General features: G+C 47.5%; 1 protein-coding gene across 2 annotated transcripts; it reads left to right on the top strand.

Annotated features, from left to right (window-relative positions):
- Nucleotides 1-2,164: 2,164 nt before the first annotated feature.
- On the top strand, nucleotides 2,165-7,450 carry TMEM106C (transmembrane protein 106C). 2 transcript variants are annotated; one of them, XM_012638480.1, is made up of 8 exons: nucleotides 2,165-2,214; nucleotides 2,784-2,998; nucleotides 3,898-3,961; nucleotides 4,410-4,569; nucleotides 4,661-4,801; nucleotides 5,221-5,270; nucleotides 5,741-5,794; nucleotides 6,698-7,450. In XM_012638480.1, the coding sequence occupies exons 2-8, from the start codon at nucleotides 2,812-2,814 to the stop codon at nucleotides 6,792-6,794; spliced, it is 753 nt and encodes a 250-aa protein (XP_012493934.1). In that variant the 5' UTR covers nucleotides 2,165-2,214; nucleotides 2,784-2,811; the 3' UTR covers nucleotides 6,795-7,450. The 2 variants fall into 2 exon arrangements, with proteins under 2 accessions (XP_012493934.1, XP_012493933.1); XM_012638479.1 differs by lacking the exons at nucleotides 2,165-2,214; nucleotides 5,741-5,794; nucleotides 6,698-7,450 and adding an exon at nucleotides 2,266-2,328 and having other exon boundaries at nucleotides 5,221-5,301.
- The last annotated feature ends 290 nt before the right edge of the window (nucleotides 7,451-7,740 follow it).

Raw genomic sequence — 7,740 nt, 5'->3', positions numbered from 1 at the left:
CTGCCACGAACAACACCAGATTTATTTTAAAAAGGAATATAAACTGGTATAGAACTTGCAAGGAGAGAGTCGTATAGGGGTGAAGGGAAAACTTCCCCTTTGCCCCTTGATGGTGTTCCCACTTACAAGTCAAGCTCTCGAGGACATAAAACAAGATGAAAGGAGAACTTCATTTGGTTTTTATTTAGGAGACCCACAGCAAAGTTTGTCTAAAAAGACACTAGTCTGGTCAGAACCACAAAACTAGCCAGTCTGCAGGGCTGGCTTGAACAACAGGCTTATAGAGGTTTTAGGCCCATGTTCTACTCTAGGGTATCCCCACTTTATGACATAACAACCCAGGAGGACAAAGAGTATTTCCGGGAGGAAAAAGAATCATACAATATGAATATTCATTCCAAAAGTCCACCAGAGTCACCACACCCAAGACTAGACACTCAAATGCTTTTCTCCTATTAATCAAGATTTTGGAGAGGAAAAAGTGATTTTTACCATCCCCTCGACTGGATTCCACAGACAGCAAGACTGTGAGCCTGGCTGAGAGGAATTGCTTACCCTTCTGCCAGCTTGCCAGGTTCTGGGTTCCCTTGGCTGCAGCTTCCAGAAGAGCAGAGCCGCTTCGGTATCCTGGTCACAGTGCCAAAACCGTAGGGGCAGTTTTCTCTTTGTCCTTCGAAGGTTTGGGGAAAACCAACTGACAAAAGGCAGATTAATAGAAGAACAGGCATACAAATCTTATCAACATGCATGTGGGAGGGGCGGTTACAGAGTGATTATCCCAACCCTCCACTGGGGTACAGAAGCTTATACTTATGTACCTTTTTCACAGGGCAGGGAGGAGACGGGGAATTTAGACAATTCTTTTGAGTGGTGGGTGGTAAATAACTGTTGGGGAGAGTGAATGGACCATCGAGACAGAAATTAACTTGTAAATGATTCTCTTTGGAATTTGAATGCGCCGAAAGGCAGGCCTTAACTTGTGAAAAAGCCCATCCAGATGTGGTTCCAAAGAGTGTCCCTCTCTACACTTGTGGGGTGTGGGGGGGTGGCGGAGGGAGACAAGGTTAGAAGGACCTTGATTCTGAGGCTTATTTCTGAGGCCTTTTAATTTTCAAAAGCACTCAGCAAGCCCAAGCACCATATTTTGGGGAATTGTTTTCTACACCCCAACAGATGAAAAACAGATTTCAGGAAGGAGAAGAAGTGGGCCCGAGGTGGGAGAGGGGAAGCGATGGTTCTTTGTGGCTTCTTACTCAAGGCTCAGTGGGCGCTGTGGCCAGCGGTTGGGCAGCTGGCTAGACGGCAGCAGGTGCATCCGCCTTCCCCACAGGAGAACGAGGAGGATATGGAGGTGGCAGAAACCTCAAGCGTCGCCAGCCTCACTCTCCATTGCCAAGAGGTCCCTCATCATCCAGTTTCAGAATATCTCCTCCCTCCTAAAGCATCCTCTTCAGTAACTTCACCTGCTTAATGTCTGCCCTCACTTCCTCTGCTCTGGACTAAGCTCAACCTCGTAGTACCGACAAAGAAACCCAACAGTTAAGTGTTATCTAACCTCTTATGTGCGTGCGTGTCCTTTTTGCAGAGGGCCGGGAAGGGGAGGCCCTGGCCTACTCCCTGGTGCCTCCTGGCGCTTACCTGGCTTGCAAAGCTCAGCTCTGGTCCGTTCCTGCAAGACGCGAAGAAGCCGCAGAACTCCCCCCCGCCAAGCTTTCCCCTAGGCTGGGCTGGGGGCCTTTCCACTTGTGAGCCCTCCTGCAGCGCTTTTAAGAGCTTTTATCCACAGCGTTGGAGTGGTCTGTTGAAGCGTCTGGTTCACCTCCCGGCTTGAGGACAGGTAGCAGGGTTTGGCATCTTTGCACCTTCAGAATGCTCTAAGAATAGTTGAGAATGGCTTTGGTGGCCGGCAGCGCCCTCCTCCCGCAGCAGAGAGATGTTCTGCCCCTGACTCGAGCTTTTCCCAGAGTCTCTGGGGAACAGCAGAGTATCGCCCTGGATCTGCGGACCAGCCTAGGCGAAGCCGAGCGGGTCGCAGGTCTGGCCCGCTCTCCGCCGCCCTCTACCGGCGCCGAAGGAGCGCCACAGCTGCGCTGCGGACGGGAGAGCCCCGGAGCTGCACAGAGCGCACGCGCGAGCGCACGCCGGCGTCCCCCGAGCCTCTTCGTTCGGCGCCTGCGTACAGAGAGCGTGCGGCTCCGAGGACCGAAAAGGCAGGTAATCCGGCTGGAGAGGGCAGGAGGCGGGGGGAGTGGACCGGAGGGGTGCTGCCGGGAGTTGTCGCCCTGCAGATCCGGGACTCTGGCGTTCGCTCCTGCCTGGGCGACTTTGGTGGGCTCACAGCGTTGCTTTTTCCAGGGGGCGTGACCTAAGCCCGCCTCCCGGCGCTGGTAGTGGAGGGGGATGTGGCTTGTTAATGCCCGTTATTAGTTTAGTGCCTGTTTGTCCGAGAAGGTTTGCTTGAGGAGGGCACAGACTGCAAATAACGAAGAGGGAGGGGCGAGGCTGGGCCATGTGGGAGGTGCCCCGAGTCCCGAGGCAGTGAGGACCTGGGCAGGTTGGCGGAAGGCAGGCCCCATTTCCCCGGCTGTGGGTAGGGGGTAAGAGCGGGGTGGGAAGCACTGCTACAAAATGAGAGTCCTGATAGAAATTGTGCGGGTGTTGGGATCATACTCAGGGCGGCAACTTGCCGTTTTTGTGTTTTCACTTTTCTCATAGAATCGATTTCTTCTCTTACGGCCCAGTGTGGACAGTAACATGCATTCCCTTGCCTCTTTTCATCTTAGGACATGACACAAGTGGCACATCACGGCCATGGGATCTCAGCATTCCACCTGTGGTCACCCCTCCTCCTGCAGGCAAAAGAAAGAAGATGACAGGGAGGATTTGCTGGCTGAACGAGAGCAGGAAGAAGCCATTGCTCAGTTCCCATATGTGGAGTTCACCGGGAGAGATAGCATCACCTGTCTCACGTGCCAAGGGACAGGCTACATTCCAACAGGTGAGACTCTTGGGTAATCAGGGGAGCGATGATTCCCTGACAAGAATCCTAAGGTACTCTCAGGGGTTCTTGTGTATGCCCAGACAGCTTTTTCTTCTAGTCCATAATACCATTATAGTCATAGACAGTGCCCCTAATAGCAGCCAGCTCAGCTGACTTGATAAACTTGGACAGATTCTGCAACTTCTCTTGATCTCCTTATATTTGAAACCCTGTCTTTTCTTCACTTCCACTCTGTTCTTCCCCACCCACTCCCCAGGGTTGGAACATTCAGTTTGCTCTGTGCTGTGCGATTTGTTGACAGGCACATTTCTTTATTGCTTTTGCTCATAAAGACTGTCACAGCTTTGTGGGGGGACCATCTTGGAAGCTTCTTTTCAAGGAAGCAGATAGCAAATCATTAACAGCCTAAGGTCTGAAAAATATATCAGGTGGGGAGAGAGACATGTTCAGGGGTGGATCCTGGATTAGGCATAGAATCATCTATTACTAAGTAGGCCTTCAGAAAGTCTAAACAGTTTAGATGGAGGGTCACAGAATTTTAGAGCTGATAAGAACCTTAGAAACCCTTAACTCCAACACTGAATATTAAAGGTGAGAAAACAGTGGCCTTGAGAGGTTCAGTGACTTTGCCAAGCCCTGTAGTAAAGCCAGAACAAGATCCCAAATTTCTCAACTTCCATGTCAGTGCCCTGGCAGCAATGATAGATGCTTTATAATTTGTGGCACTTCCTAAAAATTTACTTGTTTCTTGTTCATTAGACCCAAAATGCAAATTTCACTAGCATTTTTTAAAAAGTCTCATTCCAGAAGAATATTTGTTGTGGCAGGCTCAAGTGAAATGTGAAGGAAAGTACGGCCAACACATGGGATTTACAAAATAATTGGTTCTTTTCTAGAGCAAGTAAATGAGTTGGTGGCATTGATCCCACACAGTGATCAGAGATTGCGCCCTCAGAGAACGTGAGTTACCTGCCTTCCACCTGTTAATACCTACTTCTGTCCCTGGTCCCTTTCTAAATTTCCCATTTTTTAAATTATTATTTACCTGAGCAAGATATTTCTGCCCCCCTTACAATATGGGAAAATAAACTTGAAGCTAGAAATGTTCTGAGGGCCAAGGTAAAGGAATAGGATTGGAAGGAATTGGAGAAATGGGGTGTTCTGGGAAGTACGGAAATGGTCTCTGTCCACACAGCTCCTCTTTTCAGTTTTTCTTCCTAGAGTGCAAACAGTGTTTAAACATTTAAAAAGGCTTCTGCTGCTCCACTTATTCTTGGCTAGTTTGTGGTTCCTGGCACTTTGAACTTGCCTTTCACTCTCTCTTCCTTCCTGGTTTCATATTTAATCTTGACTGACTGGACCATGATATCTGACTCCCCGGGTCGGTCATGTGCTGTGTCATTTGCAGTAAGCAGTATGTCCTCCTGTCCATCCTGCTCTGTCTCCTGGCATCCAGTTTGGTGGTTTTCTTCCTATTTCCACACTCAGTCCTTGTGGATGATGACGGCATCAAAGTTGTGAAAGTCACATTTAATAAACAGGACTCCCTGGTAATCCTTGCCATCACGGTAAGACTTAGGGCTTCATTTCCTGGGTTGTGCACCTGCCAGTCTTGGACTCAGGACACTTACACTTGTTTCCTCTCTTGCCTTGACGCAGGCCACCCTGAAAATTAAGAACTCTAACTTCTATCCCGTGGCAGTGACCAGCCTGTCCAGCCAGATTCAGTACATGAACACAGTGGTTGGCACATATGTGACTACTAATGTCTCCCTCATTCCACCTCGGAGTGAGCAACTGGTATGCTGCTCTTGTAGGAACCTTGCCCCTAGGCCTAGGAGAAAAGTAGGGGTTGTGGAAATGCCTTAGCCACGTTCCTTTCCTGTTTGTCTCCTCATTTCCACTTGTAGGAGCTGGTTGATGAGGAAGATTGACAGGCTCTGTAATTATGAAAAATAATGGGAGAAAGTTCAGCTAGCATTTAGTATTTGAGGAACAGAAGAATTCATAAGAGAGAGTAGTCTGAGGTCCATTGGCCTCTCAAAAGGGAAGAGGTTGGAAGTATTGATTAGAGGCTCATAGACTGTATCAGGGACAATCTCGGGGAAGTATTTTGTGTGTGATGGAAGAATTGTCCAGGGTCTTTGGATTGATAATAATAGTACTGTTCTATGTCAAGCCTCCTTGGCCACAGACTGACTCTGGTGTCTTATTTTCAGGTGAATTTTACCGGGAAGGCTGAGATGGGAGGACCATTTTCCTACGTGTAGTAAGGACAATGTTCTCTATGTGTGTGCTCTCTACTGGGTGATAGAGTCATACTTAATTGATTGGGGCATGGCCCTGCCTTAAGTCACAGCCTTGGGCCTATAGGTTCCCAGCCACAGGAGTATCTTGAGATTTATTTGGAAGATGTGTCATTTGATATGTGACTGAAGGGCTGAAATTTCTGAAAGAATATTAAGCCACAAGGAACATTATCAAGCTCCAGCATTTATATGATGGATTTGAAAAAACAAGAAAGTATTATAATACGGGAGGATGAGAATGACTGTGAGCCTCAGCAGCTCTTAGGTCGGAAGGGTGGGTGTCAGGGACGGGAGGCACCCCAGACAGGCCGACTGCTTCTCCGTTTGACAGTGTAACTCTGCACTCTTGTGCTGATGCTCCTTTCTGTTCTTTTTTTTTTTTTTTTTTAACCAAATTGACCATTTTTACTATGCATTTGCTGTTTGATAGCTTCTTCTGCACATTACCGGATATCTTGGTGCACAACATAGTGATCTTCATGCGGTATGTCACTCCTTTCCCTGCCCTGATGGCCCTTATGTTTGAGCCTGGACCATCAGGCCATGTGAGCTTAGTGCCTTTGTTCAGGAGATGCCTGTGTGACCCACGAGGCAGAGGCACCTAGCCAAAGAAGGGATGCCCGGTGCCTCACAGGCACAGATACGGTAGACCCTTGGAGTTCTCTAGATGCAGCGCCCAAATCACCAGATTCACAGAGAACAGTCGAACATGTAATTTTCTCCATGAAATGGGATCCAGTTCAACTGAATATGTTGTCACTCCTTTAGAATCCTAATGAGAGCAGTAATGAACAGAAAAGCTTTCTCAGGGTGTAGGTATTGGGCATTTCACCAGACTTACACTCCAGCCTCACAGATTACCACATGTCATGGACCTTTAGGGCTATTCCTGTAACAACAACTGTTAAATTTGTAGGTGACAGGGGTCTGCTGCAAACATTTGAAATATAAGGGGTTAAAACAGGATTTCTCAGCCTTGGCACTATTAACATTTTGGGCCAGACAGTTCTTTGTTGTAGGGGGCTATTCGGTGTGCTGTAGGATGTTTAACAGTATTCTTGGCCTTTACCCACTCGATGCCAGTAATATTCACCACCTCTTCTCTCCCTCAGTTGTAACAACTCAAAATGTCTTCAGATATTGCCAGAAGTCGGTGGGTTACAATCATCCCTGGGCGAGAACCACTTATTTAGAAGGCTACTCCGTAACACAGCATCTCTATGGATGTGGAGAGATATTCTGACCTCCTAATTACATAATCATGAGGATATATTCCTGGGGCCCATGGGTATTGTTGCCTGAACTTGGAAGAAATTATTCGGACAATTTTTTCTTGCTTATTTCACCTCAATAACAGAATAAATTCTGCTTTTTTTTTTCTCCCTAGAACTTCAGTGAAGATTTCATACATTGGCCACATGACCCAGAGCTCCTTGGAGACACATCACTATGTGGATTGTGGAGCAAATTCCACAGCTGTTTAGCAACTGCTCTCGGTTCTTCCTCAGCAGCACCTGTAGAAGAGAGCACAGCAACTGTTCCCAAGGCCTTAGTTCCGCACCTACCCCAGGTGGTATAAGCAGAGGAGGAATTGATTCTCTTAACTTCCAGCAAACATCTTCCTGCCACTTAGGAGGAGCCTCCTCTCTACTGTACCATTTATGTTTCTCAGAACCAGCAGAATCACTGCCCAGTGCCTAGCCTGTGCCCAGCAAATAGTAGGCACTCAATAAAGGTTTGCAGAATTTAATTCACATCTTTTCAGCTGTTGTTGGGGCATTTAAATGGAAATCATACCATGGTTCTAGGTTGTCAAACCAGAGCAACGTGGAGATAGGACTGTTAGTGCAGCTGCAGACTATTATCAGTGTCTCATCTGTGCAGAAGTGGCAGCAGAGAGGGACCATCTGAATACCGAAAAGAAGAAAGCACAGACCTGTTCAATATGTGAATTTCTTTCATCTGTTCCCAAATGCTTGGGAGCTTTTAAAAAAGAAAAAAATGGGTTTTTTTGTTTGTTTTTGTAGAAAGTTGCAATTGTTTTTACCAAGAGTGTATGTGAGACTTGACTTACCCTTCATTCACTGGCTGGAACATGGATTGGGGATTTGATAGAAAAATAAACTCTGTTTTTGATTCATCTGCATCTCCTCTGATTACCTGGATGTCTTAGTAGGCACCTCTGGGGAACCATAGAATAGTTGCCTACTGAGTGGGTCAGGATGGCATGGGAAGGAAAGAAGGAACCTGATTGTGCTCCTGTCCCCGTGAGTTCCTGTGTCAGCAGCCTCACTTTTCTCCATCTGCCTCTTGGGGCAAAAGGCTGCCTTATTGCTCTTCCAGCGGAGCACTCAATGCCCCATAGGAGTTGGAAGAGGCAGAATAGAGATGCCTGAGGAGGAATAACCACCTCCCCACACACCCCTACTA

Source organism: Propithecus coquereli, unplaced genomic scaffold (assembly GCF_000956105.1).
Source record: "Propithecus coquereli isolate 6110/MARCELLA unplaced genomic scaffold, Pcoq_1.0 Scaffold13, whole genome shotgun sequence".
Classification (NCBI taxonomy): domain Eukaryota; kingdom Metazoa; phylum Chordata; class Mammalia; order Primates; family Indriidae; genus Propithecus; species Propithecus coquereli.
Note: the sequence above shows the minus strand (reverse complement) of the source record. Positions and strands in the feature narration are given on the sequence as shown.

What these genes read in the sequence shown, in the direction of transcription:
- TMEM106C (XM_012638480.1), top strand. Translation starts at nt 2,812, where the DNA reads ATGGGATCTCAGCATTCCACCTGTGGTCACCCCTCCTCCTGCAGGCAA. An exon ending in AGATTGCGCCCTCAGAGAAC is followed by an intron (nt 3,962 to 4,409) that starts GTGAGTTACCTG and finishes TGTCATTTGCAG; the next exon opens with TAAGCAGTATGTCCTCCTGT. An exon ending in TGGTAATCCTTGCCATCACG is followed by an intron (nt 4,570 to 4,660) that starts GTAAGACTTAGG and finishes GCCTTGACGCAG; the next exon opens with GCCACCCTGAAAATTAAGAA.